The 17052-nt window shown below is 40.7% G+C and overlaps 1 protein-coding gene across 1 annotated transcript in view; it reads right to left on the bottom strand.

Moving 5' to 3' along the window:
* Positions 1 to 17052, bottom strand: part of TACR3 (tachykinin receptor 3) — a 68364-nt gene that overhangs the window by 37972 nt on the left and 13340 nt on the right. The window contains exons 2-3 of the mRNA XM_050944519.1: positions 2863 to 3051; positions 1794 to 1944 (exon numbers count right to left, since the gene is read on the bottom strand). Coding sequence (XP_050800476.1) covers positions 1794 to 1944; positions 2863 to 3051 — 340 coding nt within the window. The remainder of the gene's footprint in view (positions 1 to 1793; positions 1945 to 2862; positions 3052 to 17052) is intronic.

Below are 17052 nucleotides of genomic sequence, written 5' to 3'. Positions count from 1 at the left end.
CGAAAGGGACAACAGGATATCACATATTGCTAGCCTGAGCCTTCCCCATCCCCCCAGGTGGGGCTAGCTCAAGCCACTCACATGGGGCCCTTCCCACTCCCTACCCTGAGTGGTGTTGAGCCTGGCATTGCCTCTCACTGCCCAGCAAATCGTTCTGGGAATTTGTCCCATTTGCTCTTGCCAATTGATCAAGCTGGCAAGAGCAAACTGGAGAAATGCCAAGTTTTGTCAAAAAGGTTGGGAGGGCTGGGATAGGGCTTAAAAAAGGGACTGTCCCAGCCAAAAAATGATGTATGATCACCCTATCCCCTGAGACACAGCTGTGCTACCAATTCATGAATGTAAAGAGGGACTCAGGGCTATATGATGTATCCTGGGCTCAGAAACACCCTTGGAAGCCATGACCTCTCCCTTCCTAGGTCCTCTATTCTAAGAGTGCGATCACTTGTATTGTCTGGGAGAACCTCCTTCTATGTTCCTTTATATGTTTTTGAAACAAGTGAAGCACCAAAGAATCCATCCTATGGTTTCATGCATATTGAATTGGACTTTGGGAGTTCCCCCCTCCTCCCCGCTATTGTGGACTGGTAGTAAGCCAGTCCACAAGTTTTATATGTAGATGGCCAGCAAGTATGGATGGGTTTAATTAAGGCTGATAGTTATTTACATTAACATAATTTTTGTATTCCAAGGTCACGGCTGTCTAAGACACAACACTGTAACAGTAGTAGCAAGCAGAATTTGGTGGTGTCCTCCTACGTGAATTTTAATTGTGATGGAGAGCTGGTGGGGGAGTTGGAATAACTGATTCATAAGTATTTCACAAAGTGTTCTGTTCAGTTTGTTATGACTCATGGGATTATGTTCATTATTCACAAATGTTGGGATAACTTTGGGATGACCAGTCAGACTAATTGAGTATGTGCTCACCAAAGCAAGTTAGGGTTCCATCATTGGGCCCAATGTTTGCAAATCCATTTTAAAGAATTTTAGCACAAGTAATTCTTTATCTGAAAATGAATAACAGAAGGGCTTATTTATTCGGTTACTATCCTACTTGGAATGTTCTGTCATCCATTCAAGAAGCAGAAATGATACAACCAGATTCACATGACCAATTACACAACTACTGAGTGAATTGTCAAAGTAAATGGTTCACTAACAATGTATAAGCTGAAATATTGATTATACAAATAATTACAACTAATGAAATACATTGAAAAAATAATTGAAAGGCTCAGTTTGTTGATTCTCACTATAAAAGGTGCTAATTTCTAACGTATAGTCTCCATTAGATGAATAGATAAAGCAGCTCTTATCTGTGTAGTGAAATAAGCCAGGTCAAAAACCTGTTAAGTCAGAGAAAGATTCTCATTGACTTCTGCTGGCTTTGGATCAGGTCAATAAAGAGCTACTGTTCAGAAAACAGACAAAGCTGAATCCAAAGTTCCAGGATCATCACTTTAGTTCTGTTAATAACGCAGACCTTCTATTTCACATCTCAAGGACACAATTGTATGCCTGACTAAATGTTACTCAGAGCTCCCTAGAACTGGAGTAAAGAGTTAAAATCCAAACATTTACATCATTTGTTTGAACAACAACCACACTGGAAAAAAAAAACCCAGTCAAAATCAATTGCGATTTTAACTGAGAGTTCTTTTATAACTGTCTCAAATGCCATTCTGTCTGAAATAAAACACTTCCAAGACTTTACAACATAATTGCTAGTGATTTCAGCAGGAAAAAAAAATCAATATAAACTTACTTAGCAAGGTTTAATGGAACAGTACCTTTCTTTTAGCTTTGAGCTGCTCCTGGTATTTGTCAGATGTGTCACCTGGAATCTCTCCTCCCCAGAGGGTAATTCCGACTATGGTATAAGTGATACCCATGACAAGCAGTGGAAAGCAATACACTAATACAATCACAATGACGTGATACCTGCATTAAAAGAGCATTGAACTGATAAATGCTTTGAGAGGGACTATTCAGATACAATTTTCTGAATGTTTGAGAAATAAACAAGATATTTTCTCTACCTAAAGGATCAGCGTCTCAGATGAAGTAAACAGGTGCCTATTTACACCACCTGGAGATTTGGCTCAGTATTTTTTTTTACTGTCAGTCATAAAAGTCTTAAGTAAACTGCATTAAAAGCAGACAGAAAGACAGAAAACTGTTTAAGATCTGAATTCATTATTAAAACTTATAGTTCTGATTCTGAACACATACTGCTATTAATCAGTAGTATCTCATTGAAATCAGTGGAGTTACAACACTGTAAAATAGTGTTACTGAGACCAGTTTTCTGGGTAACCAAATATTGCGCAATAAAGTACTGTACCCATAAACAACTTTTTAAATCAAAATATTTGAAAAACTGGCATCTGCAACTACTGAAATCAGAGTACAGACTTTGTCATTCACCCTGCAGCGCATGGGGATGCCTCCAAAACCTACATAACATATGTCCTAGTTTTTGTGGCAGTGTAGTGAACTGCTATCGAAGAGCAGACACAGAATATTAACTTTGGTCTTGACAGGTAAATGGAAAGAAGATCTCCTTCCATATAAATTTGTCACTTATAAGTAATGCACCATCCCAAACTCATGCAGATTAACGGCTAGGTCCTTAGGTGGTGTTAATCCGTGTAGCTCCATTGTCTTCTGCAGCGCTATGTCAGTTTACACCTGATGAGGATATGGCTGAAAATCTCTGTAACCCACATTGTGAGCATGGGATAGGTACAGGGCTTGGTTTCTTGGTCTGCAAGTTATTCTTGCCATCCTGCTGCAAAATTAAAATAAGCCTGCAGTTTAGATCTAGCCATGCCTGTGTTTAAAAGCAGAAAAGCTTACGTGAAGTGCTGTTTTGGACCACCTGGCCATGCTACATAGCAAAGAGTTCTTCCAGGCATCACTTTGGTTATGGAGTAGAGGCATTGGGGAAAAGCAAGCAGGAAAGCCAAAATCCATATACTGCCAATGACCACCTTCGTTACAGTTGCAGACAGTCTGGGCTTCAGGGGATCGATAATGGCCATGTATCTGTACAAAAAACAAACAAAAATCCTTCATGTGAGAAATCTTCAGTGATGACTTTGTTCCTGTATCAAACCAGCTTGTGCAAAGGAGTGAAAAGAAGATAGTTATTTTCTTGTCTTCTTCAAATGATCAGTGACCTGACCCAGCTCCCATTAAAGTCAGTGGGAGGGTTCCCCCCCACCCCATTTGCTTGAATGGAAGTTGGTTCAGGGTCTTACTGTATGTCTACACTGCAATTAACCCCCCTGGCTGACCTGTGCCAGTGGACTCAGGCTCACAGGGCTCGGGCTAAGGGATTATTTAATTGCAGTGTGGACATTTGGGCTAGGGCCTAGGCTCTAGGACCCTGTGAGGTGGGAGGGTCCCAGAACCTGGGCTGCAGCCTGAGCCCAAAAGTCAACACTGCAATTAAATAGCTCTGTAGCTTGAATCAGCTGGCATGGGCCAGTCATGCATGTCTAATTGCAGTATAGACATACACTACAAGAACACATGTTCTGTAACTAAGAATGAGGTTGGGGGAGAACCACTGAGCTAAAACCATGGCAAAGGTGGTTTTTTGTTTTTGTTTTTTAAATTTCCAGCTAAAGGGAATAAGGAATGTTGTTAAAATGAACATTTTATGTTCCAAATACTTGAACAGTTTTCCCTACTTTTCTGTATCTAGTAAAAGGTTAAAGCGGTTTTAACAATGTACCTGCCACGGTACTAAGGCTGAGGACTTTTTATACCAAACCCTAAACCTTATTTTACACTGTTTAATGTTGGACAGTGATTGGGCTATGTTAACACTTTGGCCGGTATATTCCATTTACATTAACACAACAGTGGTCTCACAGAAATGCCTGTAGTAATGTAACAAACCACGTTTGGCTCGTGATCAAGATAGGATGCTTCAGTAATCGTTTGCTGCAAACAACAGATTTGTTGTTAAATTTAAAGTTAACGATCGCATTGTAAAAGTTACACTGATGTCCAAGACCAGCATATGGCCACAGTCTACTTTAAGAGCTGCCCTGTATCTAGAGAAACTGATACATATCCATGCCTTTTATTAAGTAGGCATAAGTTTCCTTTCACGCAATCAGCAATACAAACAAGGCCAGATTGTGACTGGCCCCTGTAAGGTGGTAGGTTGGTGAGGGGAACTTTACCTTCTTGTCGCACCCTGCCCAAACAACACAAAAGATGAAGGCACTAGTAGAAATGTGCGGCTAAGCCAGGAAAATGTTTGCAACCTCTTGCGGTTTTGTTAGTGATGCCTGAGGCAGAATAGCATCTATCTGGGTCTCCTGTAACTGTGTTGGCTATACGTTTAAGGTGGTACCTCATAGAAAACTATCAAAAAATAGGAAATGGCAGCTTTTCAGTAATTACAGTCTCTTCAGGAGGACACAGAATAAAGAACATGATGGAAAGAGCAGGGGGTCTGGGGAAAGGTGTGATTTTAAAAAGTGAAAATTAACTTAATCTTTCTGCCTTTTGATCTCTGCCTTGATGGAAAAAGCAAATCAGAACCAGGACCTCCAGTCCACACCTGTATAGTTAATGTGCTTTTTACATATCTCTGCACAGCTCTGTTTTGAGCTCTAAACTGAGTTCCAGATTAACACTTTTTCCACTCAATTCCCTGATCACTCTCCCCCCATTTCATTTCCCAACACTGGTGAATTAAAAAACTGATTCACAAAGGGTTGATTTTTATTATTAATGAGCATGTTGCAAGGCATGGGCCATCCCCATCTTGTAAAGAAGTGTTTCCTTTCTGTGAAAAGCCCAAAATAGCTCCCAGACTTACTGAGTACGTTTGTTTGATCTGATGCCCTAAAGTTTTCAAAGCCATGAAATGGGAAGCCTGGAACTATGGAGGCTCTCTGAGCTTCTAAACTCCCCGCCATGGAGCCAGGAGCCTGGAAGTCCTTGGATCAGCATCTGGGTCTGTGGCTGTGGGGCAACCCTGCCCTGGTCCTGGAGACCCCAGGGAGATGAGGGTCCTGGTTCCCTGTGTTGCCTGACTCTTAAGCAGGCAGCCCTGGGGATTCTGGAAGCCCTGGAGTCCCTGGCACAGGGCAGTCTGCATAGTAGGGGTGCCCCAGAGCTGCAGACCCCCCGAACCCTAGCATCTGCTCCCTAAACTTGACATTCTTATCTGTTCGAGTCAGCAGCTCCTATAATCCCAGGGAGCATATTTTGTTTTAGAAATACCATGGATCATAGTTCCTGAAATGAAACTTTTTCGGGTTCATGGGAAATTTAAAAAAAAAATTTGTTTCAGTCCAAATCAGAACAAAACCAAGCTTCCAAATTTCCCTGGAACTGGAAATCTGTAGTTTGGGCCAGCTCTCTAATCCCTAATTACTGATGTTTTCTATTGGGTTTCGTGAACTATTGCTTTTTCCCCACCAGCAACTGCAGTTGTTGTGTAAATTGCAAATCACACGTAAACTAACAACACTAAAGGTTATACTCACGTCCACATAGTATTTATCTGTTATGAAAATATTAAGCCTAGCCTCTTAAGGGGAAAAGAAAACCCAGAGGAATATGGATCATTCATCATTAGCTGTTTTTGAACTCTTAAAAAGAAGACATGTCTGTTCAGGTTTCACTGTCTTACCAGTCACAAAGTTAAATACTAAGTCAGCAGCAAATTTATGACTAGGGATTTATTATGGTGTTCTCCTCTCTCTCCTCCAGTGAACACCCCTAGCATCTGCCCACTCATCCGTTTGTTCTTCCTTTCTCTTTCTACCCTATGTACTGTCTCAACCTAATTTTCAGATGTACTGAGTACCAGCAAATCCCACTGAAGTCAGTGAGAGTAGCTGGTGCTCAGTACCTCTCAGAATGAGGCCACTAATAATTTTGCGGTAGTTTCTAGCACTACAGATTACTTGAACTACACACATGCAGAGCTGGGAGTGAAACCTACAGATCTCTGTAAAGAGCTCTGACATTTTGACTTAAGGGAAAAGGTATGTTAGCTATCAGCAACAGAAGGGTTCTTAGTGTATATCTAAGCTGCAACCAGGCAACAGAGTGCAATGTAGTCACGCAAGTATAAGCCTTGATTCTTCAATTGGCTGTGCATGGGGGGACTGCTGTGTGCATGCAGAGGCCAATTTACTTCAGCAAGCTCCAAGCAACAGGCCTGTTGATATGCAGTGAATATAGAACTGGAGCCATAGAATGTCCAATCTTGCTACCGCTGAAGTCAATGGCAAAAAATTCTCACTGACGTCATTTGGTTCCAGATTGGACCTCACAAGACTTTTGGCACCAGTAGGAACAAGCAGATATTCTGTGCTTCTGAAAAGTCATGCCGCAAATTACTAATTCAACAAAAATAAGTGGGATGTGTGTGTTTGTGAATCAGAAATGCAAATCAACAGAAAAGATTTAGTGCAAAAAAAATTAACTCTATGCTTGTTCATCATAACAGCCAGTTGAAAACTGTAATTATCTCATCCAGCATAAACACCAAATCAACACTTGGAAAGTAATTACAAGATAGGATATATATATCTAGAAATGATATATGTAAATACAGCTAAGAACTGATGACAAGTAAATATGTGTATTAAAGAAAAATTCAGTTAAGTCACCACCTGCAGGAATGACTTGTGAATTATTCATCCTCTGCAGTGAGTTCTGAATTTAGATTTGTGATTTTAAGACTCTTTAAGTGGCAGTTAATTCTTAACTTTCATCATTAAACTTTGCTATTTGGGTTATTGTGACCATATTTAAAGCAATCATACGCCTACTGAAAATTTTTCTAGTTTTCAGTTTGGACTGACCCAACTCCTATTAAAGTTAATAGTAGTCTTTCAACTGATTTAATCAGAGCTGGAGCAGGCACCAGAATACCTGATGTGTAATGGTTTTCAGAGACACTGGACTCCTCCTTCAGGACTGATCTTATCTGCTGTGCTCAAAAGAGAGACAAATCTTGTTTCCTTCAGGTCTGTTCAGTTTGTCTGGCCAAGCTCCAGGATTTACTGTATGGTAGTTGCTTCTTAGTCCCCTAAATCAGGAAAATCTGTCTCATTCCTCAGAAATCATTAAAGGTCCAGTACTGATTCAAATAACATTAATGAGAGGTTTTAGTCATTGACTTAAGTGGGAGCAAAACCAGATACACTCTATATTTGTGTGAGTGTTGCACTCTGTTGGCTTGTTACTGCTCACAAATAATATAAAATCCTTCTATAGATGATCCATAATGTACATTTTCCATTGACTCATGTGTAAAGTCCTGTATAGTATGTCTGGAACTGCAGGACCAACAATTCAGTCCCAGATCTGCAGGTATTATGTTCAGAGAACAGGCTCTCAATAGCTCAGCCTGATTTTGATTTCACTTGTGTGAAAAGGAAAAATCAGTTAGCTTTCAAATGTCTAGTGCTAAGTCTCCTTAGCACATATTTTTCAAATTGTGAAACAACTGAGTAAATACTTTTTTACTTATAACCCACAATGTCAGAGAACCAGGAAATGTGTATGTCTAAAACAAACTAAATGCCATGGCATCACAGAAAAAGCATAATTTACTCCAGTTAAGAGTATTAGAACCTTCAGAGGATGGGGGAAAAAGGCAGCTAACATGCATAGGAGACTGCAAACTGTGTTAGTAAATAGAGAGCATTTTTCCTGCATTTAACACATTATTTGGACAATTGCAGTAAAAATACATACATGTAAAAACAATGCCAAGTTCCAAATTGAATTTTACAAATACCCATCTGCAGTCACAGCTGGAATCCATTAAAAGTGCTAAATGATTTGTCTAGCTTACTTACAGTTTGCTTGTAAACTCATATAGGGGGTAGGGGGAAATTAACCTACTCAGCATAAGTTGGAACAGGTAACTGGGATGCTGATAGAGGAAAGAGATTAGAAGAAAATTATAAAGTTTGCATAAAAAGAGGTTCATCTGCAGCAGAGACCACTACAGTTCTTCACAGATATTTTTGATAATTACTCATATGAGTAAGGGTTTCCAGGACTGTGCCCTTGGATGTTGAACTACTGTTGCTGCCTGGTTTTTACGGCGAAAATTATCAAAGGTATCTGATGATTTTGGGAGCCCAACTTGAAAGACTCTAAAATGGCTTCGAAATATACTTCAAAATCTTTCATCATATGAATGAGCTAGTATACAAGGGTCACACTTTATGTTAAGTGATCATTTATAAAGGATTAATACATGCTTAAAACATCACTGAATCATTTAACTGATAAATTACGTGAAGTCAGTCGAAAGTATTTTATCTGGTTATAGGCTGTTTAGTTACTGGTTAGACTCAATATTCTATAACAACTGAGCAAACATCTATGAATTTCTATTAATCCTTTAAAATTATTTATAGATGTACCCTTAGTATAAAGTGTAAAATGTAAACAAAAAAAGGAGTCTCCCTCTGGAATTCTCAGAATGATTCAATTATTGTTAATGTATGTAAGTGTACACATGCATGTAGTTCAGCTTGATGTCTTAGAGTAGGATGAATATATCAGACAAGTAACAAAGTACAAATTATAAGCAGCTTGACTTTCAAAGATGATGAGCACCTGTAGTGGGAGGACATAAACAGAACGAGCCATGTTTTAAAAAGCAGCTAGAAGATGTCCTAGCCTGGAATTCCTACATTTATTAAGCTCCCTGCTGCCAACACATCCTGATCCTCTCTGGTAACTCTAGAGGACCAGAAACTCTATAAACATTCATCTCCATTTATTTATAATAAAAGATTAGAATATAATTACAAAGCCATGTATATACACACAACAGTTCAAAATAAACTACAAATTCCTTAAAACTATTTACACAGTTATGTCCTCTTATCAATTGTATTTAAATAGCACTGAGCAGTATTCTAAGGATCAAGTCTTTGAGGAGGTTTGATCAGACTTCCAGAGTGTGTTCTCACTTCTGTTGAGTTTGTGCATGGTGTTCTCTGTGGAGGAGGCTCACTTCCTGACAAATACTCACAGGACCCAGATCCTCTCTTTGTTGTGTTGGAAAATATTGAAGATGAACCTGATTTTGCCAGAGAAGTCCTCTTTGGAGTCTCCACTAGGTAGGATCTGGGAGTTTCTAAGTTCTGAATAGTTCCAAATGTTTGAGAGCTTTTGAGCCAAACCCTGTTCCTGGGTTTCAGATCAGGTAGTGCTTTTCCTCTATCCTGAAGATATGCCAAATGGAAGATAACTGAAACAGTACCTTCCAAATGGGGTGATGAATGTAGTTAATGGCATAGGTGCTTTAGCAAGAGGGATTTGCTAGGTGTGTGCTGTACCATCTAATTTTGAGAAGGCTTTGGCTTCTGAAAACTGAGCTAATGTCTGGTCAACTGCAGAAAGTGTGCGTCTTTTTCTGCACCTGCTTTTACTAGGTTGTGTAATGTCTACACGAATCTGGATTTTGCCTTTGGGCTTTGATACTATAACCACCCCTGCACACCAGTCTGTTGGTTCTTCTATCTGGGAAATAACCCCCATGTCTTCTATTCTCTTTAATTCTTCTTTGACTTTCCCTAGCAAGGGTATAGGAATGTGCCATGGGGCTGTAAGAGCAAAGGGAGTTGTTGATGGCTCCAGTTTATTTTGTATTCCCTTGGCAGCTATCCGAGCCCTGTGAAGCTCCTGCATAGCTTACTTTCTGCCATTAATGCATTCCAGTTTCTCTGCTAGGTGTAGTCCTTGTACTGCTGGTAATCCTAGTAGAGGAGTTGTCTATCTTTATATTACATGTTACTTGTTGAAGAACTTTCTGTCCTTTCTCCAGTTTCCCACAGCAGTGGCCACAAACATTCAATATAATGTTACTAGCTGGTGACAGTCAGCAAGTGAGATTGCACCCTGACACCAATTAGTTCCTCTGGAGAAGGCTGACTGGGGTAATTGAAGTTAATTACCTAATTAATTGAGGCTGGGTGAGTTAAAGAACCAATTAGCCCATCAGCTCAAGACTTATAAGAAGGGCACAGGAAGGAAGTGAGGGAGAGAAGAACTAGGCTTGCTAAGCCCAGTCTCACTCATGTCTCTGGAAAGGGAGATCTCTGGTCCTCTTAGGCCCTAGGGAAAGGGCTGGAAACACAGGGGACACTACAGCATTACTGCACAGGACCATAAAGGTGTTAATGGACAGAACATAAATAAATAGTATGGTGTGGGTACACAATCACTGGAGTTAGAGTCATTTATGTGATGCTAGAAGACAGGACCAGAGTGCAACCTACTACATAGTCCCACAGAGAATCTTATTTTGTCTTTGCAGAGCTCCATCCTGGAATCAATTATTATCTTTTTCGGAATGCAGTTACTGCTGCTCCTGTATCCATTTTAAATTTACCATCTCAACCATTGATATTCATGCTTGTGCACCCGGTGTTCTCTGTTCTGTTGGGAATAGAGTCTAAAAGTATGTACTCATAGTTATCTGATAACACTCCCTCTTGGATTGTTTCCACTACTCTTGCCGATCTGCATGCTATTACCCAGTGTCCCATTTTGTGGCATCTCCTACCTTCTGCCTTGCCAGCTAGACATAGTTGCAAGCTATGTCTTGCCACATCTTCTATAGCTTTTCTAAATTTCCCTCCTATTAAGGTTTCTTCGGTCTCCCTCTCTTCAGCTGTGCACTATTCTTATGGTATAAATTTGGTCTGACTGCTCCTTTCATATTTGGGTCTTTTTCTCATTACTGTGTCGATTTTGTCTGAAGCAGTTTCCCATATATTGTTAGTATGCAAGTGACAAAGCTGTTTCTTTACAGCTTCTTGGATTCTTACTTTTGCTAGTGTGAGAGCTGAGTCTAACTGAAGCTATACTCATAGACTCATAGATAAACTGATAAACTTGTGTCTCTTATTAATTCTTTTGTTCCATATTTTAAATGTTAAACAAGACTATGAACTGCAGTAATAAAAGTCTGAGATTTTTCCTTTGTGGCAGGCACCTCCTACTAAATCTGGCCCTTTCATATGCAATATTCTGTCTGTCTGTGAAATGGGCATCAAAAGCCTCTTTCACTTTGGAGTATTTTATCTTTTCCTCATAAGAAGATAACATCAGAATGGCCATTCTTGGTCAGACCCACGGCCCATCTAGTCCAGAATACTGTCTTCCAAAAGTGGCTGGTGCCAGATGCTTCACAGGGAATGAACAGGGCAACTTATTGAGTGTCCAGTCCCAGTTTCTGACAGTTAGAGGCTTAGGGACACCTAGAGCATGGGTTCATGAAGGATGGACCTATCCTCTGTCAACCCACTTATATCTTGATCTTCACAATGTGCCTTAGCAATGAGTTCCACAGGTTGATTGTGCATTGTGTGAAGCAGTACTTTTTTATGTTTGTGTTAAACGTGCTGCCTGTTAATTTCATTAGATGACCCCTAGTTCTTGTGTTTTGTGAAGGGGGAAATAACACTTCCTACAGTACTTTCTCCATGCCATCATATCACCCCCTTAGTTGTCTCTTTTCTAAGCTGAACAGTTCCAGTCTTTTTAATCTCTCCCCATATGGAAGCTGTTCCCTATTCCTAATAATTTTTGTTGCCATTCTTTGTACTTTTTCCAACTCTAATATACCTTTTTTGAGATTGGGCAACCAGAACTGCATGCAGTTTTCTAGGTGTGGGCACACAATGGCTTTATATAGTGGCATTATGATCCTCCAGTGAGAAGCAGCGTGCACAGTATATCAGCAGCAGCATCACCCATGGCAAATATCAGGGCCTTACATGGAATTTTTGTGCTTTCTCTGTTAAAACAGAAGTCATCTAGAATTGTTCTAATCTGTGGATCTCAGCTGCCTGGGTTGCCAAAATCAGACTTTTCTCACAGGACCATTTGTACTCTGGGCTTCATTGCTGTGCTGAGACAAGGTTCTTCCTCTTTCCTTTCACAAGTCTCTTCCCTGATTTTCCATTTTCACTGGTCTGGAATTTGGGGCTCTCATCTTTCCTTTACTCCATCTTTAGAGAGAGGGATTCATTCATTTCTGAAACCATGTAGTCTAAGGACATAGACACAAAGATCCATGCTTTAAGCAGCACCTAGAGAACTCCCTGACCAGGAAGTTCCTATGTTTAAACTCCCTGATGCACCATATCTTGGTCCTCTCTGGTAACTGTGAAAGCCCAGGAACTCTACTGCTACTCCAGAGTACCCACAAATCCCACTGAGGTCCATGCCAGCTGTAGGTGGTCAGCACCTTGGAATATAGGTTACTTCTCTTTTGGCGCTTAAACGTGAATTTAGGACCCACATTTTTGACAGCAATTGGCTCAATCTCTGTCCAAAAGTGGAAGCAAGTTTAATAGAAAACATCTACCATAGACTAGGAGATAAACACGGAGTGTGGGGGTGGGTTACTTTACTTCTTCAGGAGGAGGACTGGAAATGTTCGCATTTGAAATCATATTCTTTTCTTTAGGCAAAAATATCACACATGTGCATGGTCAGAAAGTGGCATTGTGTCACGTTCTGACTGGCAGATCCTTGAGAAGCACATGGACATAACTGAACCAGAAAAAAAGTATTCAGGAAGAAAAGCCCCATGATTCTGCATCCTTGTTGCAAGAAGACAGAAATGGATCAACCTGGAGTGAAATATGTGAAAAATCTAAAATAAGCCTTGTAATTGCTACCATTATACTGTAAGTGAAGTCACTGAGAAAATGAAATTTGAGACACATTGTCAGATTTGAATTTCTTAGGTCAGAATTTGGTTTGAACTTGTCAGATATTTCCTGCTTCCGATAGGGAAATTTGAGAGGAGGGACTATTATAAACATTGTCTATATATCTGGAAAGAGTGGAGGGACTATTATAAACATTGTCTATATATCTGGAAAGAGTGGTGGGGCAACCTCACTTTCCTGGCTACATGTGATGAAGGAGGTATAAAAACAGTCTTGTTCAATGCAAAACAAAGAATAAAACAAAGAATGTTGTTTGCCGCCAACCTATCTATCTAGTTAGCAATGAATATTTGCAGGTGCATTCTGAATTCACAAAGCTCACATAGAGTAAGACACACAATCTTTCTCCTGTGTCTTAGATTGACTGACCCTAATACCATATGGGGGGAAAGATCAGCAGAAGCTTATTTCACTTGTTGTCAGAGAAAGAACTCTATTACCAACCCCACAAAATCATGAGATTTTACAACAAAAACATGTGATATTCTTTTGTGTTTTTTGCCTTTTGATACTTGGACTCACCTATTTGTTTTTCTCTGCAGCTGTTAGGGCTAGAAATTTAATTTTATATGAAACCTGAGATACTCATAAATCACAAGACAGGGGCTATAAGAAAAAGACCAAATATCATGAGACTCACAATAACATTGCTACACAGACAGGGAGAAGCTGGTTTTCATCTGAGCTCTCTGATCTAGCTGGCAAATCAGGGGAAAACAACCATAAACCCCCACAACATTTTATATCAATGTCTGTCTCTGGCATATAGTGACCTGGGCTAGCAAAATATTAATTCCATCCGTTAGTGCAAAGAAACTGTGTTGTTTAGTTTCATCAATGTAGAGATCAAGGCAACTACATATTTTTGAACAATTGTGTTACACTAGGGGCAAATAAAATTAATTACCCATAAACTGTATCTTAAAAATAGCATGTTTGAGAGACAGCCGCTTCCTTGAGTCATCTCTTTGGAAATATCACTTTAGAAGACTCTAAAAGAAAATGTCTTCTTGCAAAATCCCAGAAGAGATAAGTCCACTATCAAGTTTCTTACAGTTACAACAAAATATATCTGATTACAACGTCCCAGCCCCACAACTCCTCTACATACAAAATATTTGAATTAAAGATATAATGGAAGTCACAGTACTGCTTCTATGTACTCATATATGAATAGAATTATGGTGAAAGGTAATTAAAATTTGATTCCTAGCCCCTATCCACATTTATTGTTGAAAAAGATTTCTATATGGCTATACTTTCTATAGGTAAACTTTGACTTCCCATGGGCAGATGGGAGAAACAGCATATAATATCTGGCTTAAAATAAACAAAAAGTGTGTTTTTACAAGTTTTTGAACAGTGAAACATTTGCTACTTCCAAAACCTAGAGGCGACCTAGGCTCCCAATTAAATTTTTCTTTAGCTGCTTTAGACATACATTTTGCATTGTTTAAAGCAGGATTCTCAAATTTCATTGCACTGCAACCCCCTTCAGACAATAAAAATTACTACATAAACGCAGGCGGTGGGACTGAAGCCTGAGCCCACCCGAGCTCCGCCGCCTCAGGCAGCAGAGGGGTGTAAAGCCTGAGCCCCACTGCCGTGGGCAAGAGGGCCAAAGCCCAAGGGCTTCAGGCCCAGGCAAGGGGCCTGTAACCTGAGCCCTCCCACTCACGGTTGAAGCCCTTGGGCTTCAGCTTTGGCCCTGGGTGGTGGGGTTTGGGCTTGGGCTTCAGCCCCAGGCCCCAGCAAGTCTAACGGAAGACTCCATTAAAACAGAGTCATGACCAACTTTGGGGTTCCCAACCCACAGTTTGAGAACCGCTGATCTAAAGCAACAATAGGCACTGCTATTTTGGCAGCAGGATGAGAACAGAGCCCAGGGATATATCCCTGTCCTCCTGAAAGAACGCCACAATAGGGCCAGATCCTATTTCCACATGCCAAGTTCAAATAAGTGGCACAGAGCACTAATGCCAGGGTGGACGGGAAAGAATCCTTCCTTCTCCACCTTGTTGGTAGGCTGTGGAGCATTGGAGCTGTTGCAACCTCCATATTCACCCTACACGGGGGTCTTGGCCAACAGATTTGTATAGTTGCAGACCTACTAGCCACACCTGGCTTTTTTTTCTTGCTCCTGCTCAAACCTCCCTGGTTGCTATATAAAATGTACTGTCCCTGATGCAAACTGGTGCAAGTGGTGCGTTCTCTGTGCAATGGAACCATGATGATTCTGCAACTTTGGAAGCCGTCTGTGCTTGTGCAGAAAGAGGAACCCTGCTTCACATCTTTTATGGCCCTGACCTGCTCCTCCACAGCCATCGCCTACTTCTCAAGCTCCCCCTGCCAATGGCAGCAATGCTTGGACATGTCATCATGTCCTGCACCACCCTGACCCAGTATCTTCCAGATCCAGCAGATGCAGTGGCTATATAGGTGATGAACATGAATGCATATCTTCGTGGTACCTGCATACTACATACCACACCACTTCTGCAACCATCCATAACTTCTAGTACAGGGGTGGGCAAACTACAGCCTGGGGAGCAAATCCACCCCCCCAGACATTTTAATCCGGCCCTCAAACTCCTGGAAGCAGCGGCATGTCCCCCCTCTGGCACCTACACATGGGGCAGTCAGGGGGCTTTGCACGCTGCCCCCACCCCAAGTGCCACCCTCACAGCTCCTATTGGCTGGGAACCACGGCCAATGGGAGCTGCAGGGGCAACACCTGTGGTGGGGGCAGCGTGCAGAGCCCCCTGACTGCCCCATGTGTAGGTGCCAGAGGGGGGACATGCCGCTGCTTCCAGGAGTTTGAGGGCCGGATTAAAATGTCTGGGGGGGTGGATTTGCTCCCCAGGCTGTAGTTTGCCCACCCCTGTACTAGAAGTTATGGATGGTTGCAGAAGTGATGTGGTATGTAGTATGCAGGTACCACGAAGATATGCATTCATGTTCATCATCTTTAAGTGAAAAATAGGTATTTGTGAGGTTTTTGTGGGTGCGACAAAGAAATCAGTAAGGTTGGATTTTGTGGGTGGGATTTTCAAAAACACTTGCTAGGTTAGAGCGGGTCAAAAATTTTCAGCTGAAACTTTTTTTTTTTTTAAATGACTTTTTGACAAAATCAGAAATTTGTGAATACATTTGTTTTGGTTTAAAAATTTGGGGTTTTGGGGTGGGAGGGTTTATCATAAACCAAAAACTGAATATTTTACACTTCTTGGCAACTGAAAAGTGAATATGGTCTGGATTTTTTAATTTTATTTTATATAATTAGAAAAAATAGATTTTTTTTCATGATACAGGTGGGAAGAATCTTCTCCCAACCAGCTCTAAGTTAGATCCCCAAATCCCATTGAAAGTCAATGAGATTTGGTCATTCCTTTTGCTACCTTTGAAAATCCCATCGTAAATGAACAATAACTTGTAGGTGAAGTGAAAACATTCCTAATTATATGGATATTCACTTACAATTTGTCAGTTCATATGGACCATGTGCCTTCTAGATTGGTGTGTGAGTTCTCCTCTATGCACAGACCCCCAGGACACATGGTGGTAGGGATGTTTGTCACAGCGAAGGAAGAGGCTAGAAACTGGGCTGGGCCATCTTCCTTTATCACCAATGGTAAATTAGAAGAAAGGATAATGCTGTTTCAAGCTATGTGAACATTTCCATTGAGCCCCCACCACACTCGAGACCACCTGATGTAAGAGAAGTTACAGTTGCAGCTTTGGGCAGGTGGGACTCTGGTAACATGGATTCTGAATTTTCCAACCCCAGGCCAAAGACTCTGGGCTGAATTCTTCTCTGTGTATCTTCAGTGGAGTTACACAAGGGATGAATTTTGTCCATGATTTACGTTTTTACGGAAACATTGGCTCCTTTAATTTCTCAACTGCATATTCTCTCGGGAAGTAGTTGCCTGAACAGTATAATAACCAGTTACAGTCACAAGGCAACCTGGTTCTTTGTCTGTGAAAATGTGTGTCACAGTGTTAGTTTTTTATAGCAGCCCTTGTTTAGAGTTGTATTTGGGCACATGTGAGTGACACTAAGGAGATCTCTAATATAAACATTTAATCTACTTAATGTAACTCATAAAAGTTATAAGGCATTTTATTGTAGGTCGGTAACGTATGAAATGGATGTGTTAAAAACCCATTAAAGGAGTGTTTTTTCAATATTTCACCTAAAAACAGTGGGTCAGATCATCAGCTGATGTATGTGGGCACAGCCCCATTAATGTAAATGGAGCTCTTCCATTTAAATCGGCCAAAAACCTGGCCC

The sequence above is a fragment of the Gopherus flavomarginatus genome, chromosome 3, assembly GCF_025201925.1.
Source record: "Gopherus flavomarginatus isolate rGopFla2 chromosome 3, rGopFla2.mat.asm, whole genome shotgun sequence".
Classification (NCBI taxonomy): Eukaryota; Metazoa; Chordata; order Testudines; family Testudinidae; genus Gopherus; species Gopherus flavomarginatus.
Note: the sequence above shows the minus strand (reverse complement) of the source record. Positions and strands in the feature narration are given on the sequence as shown.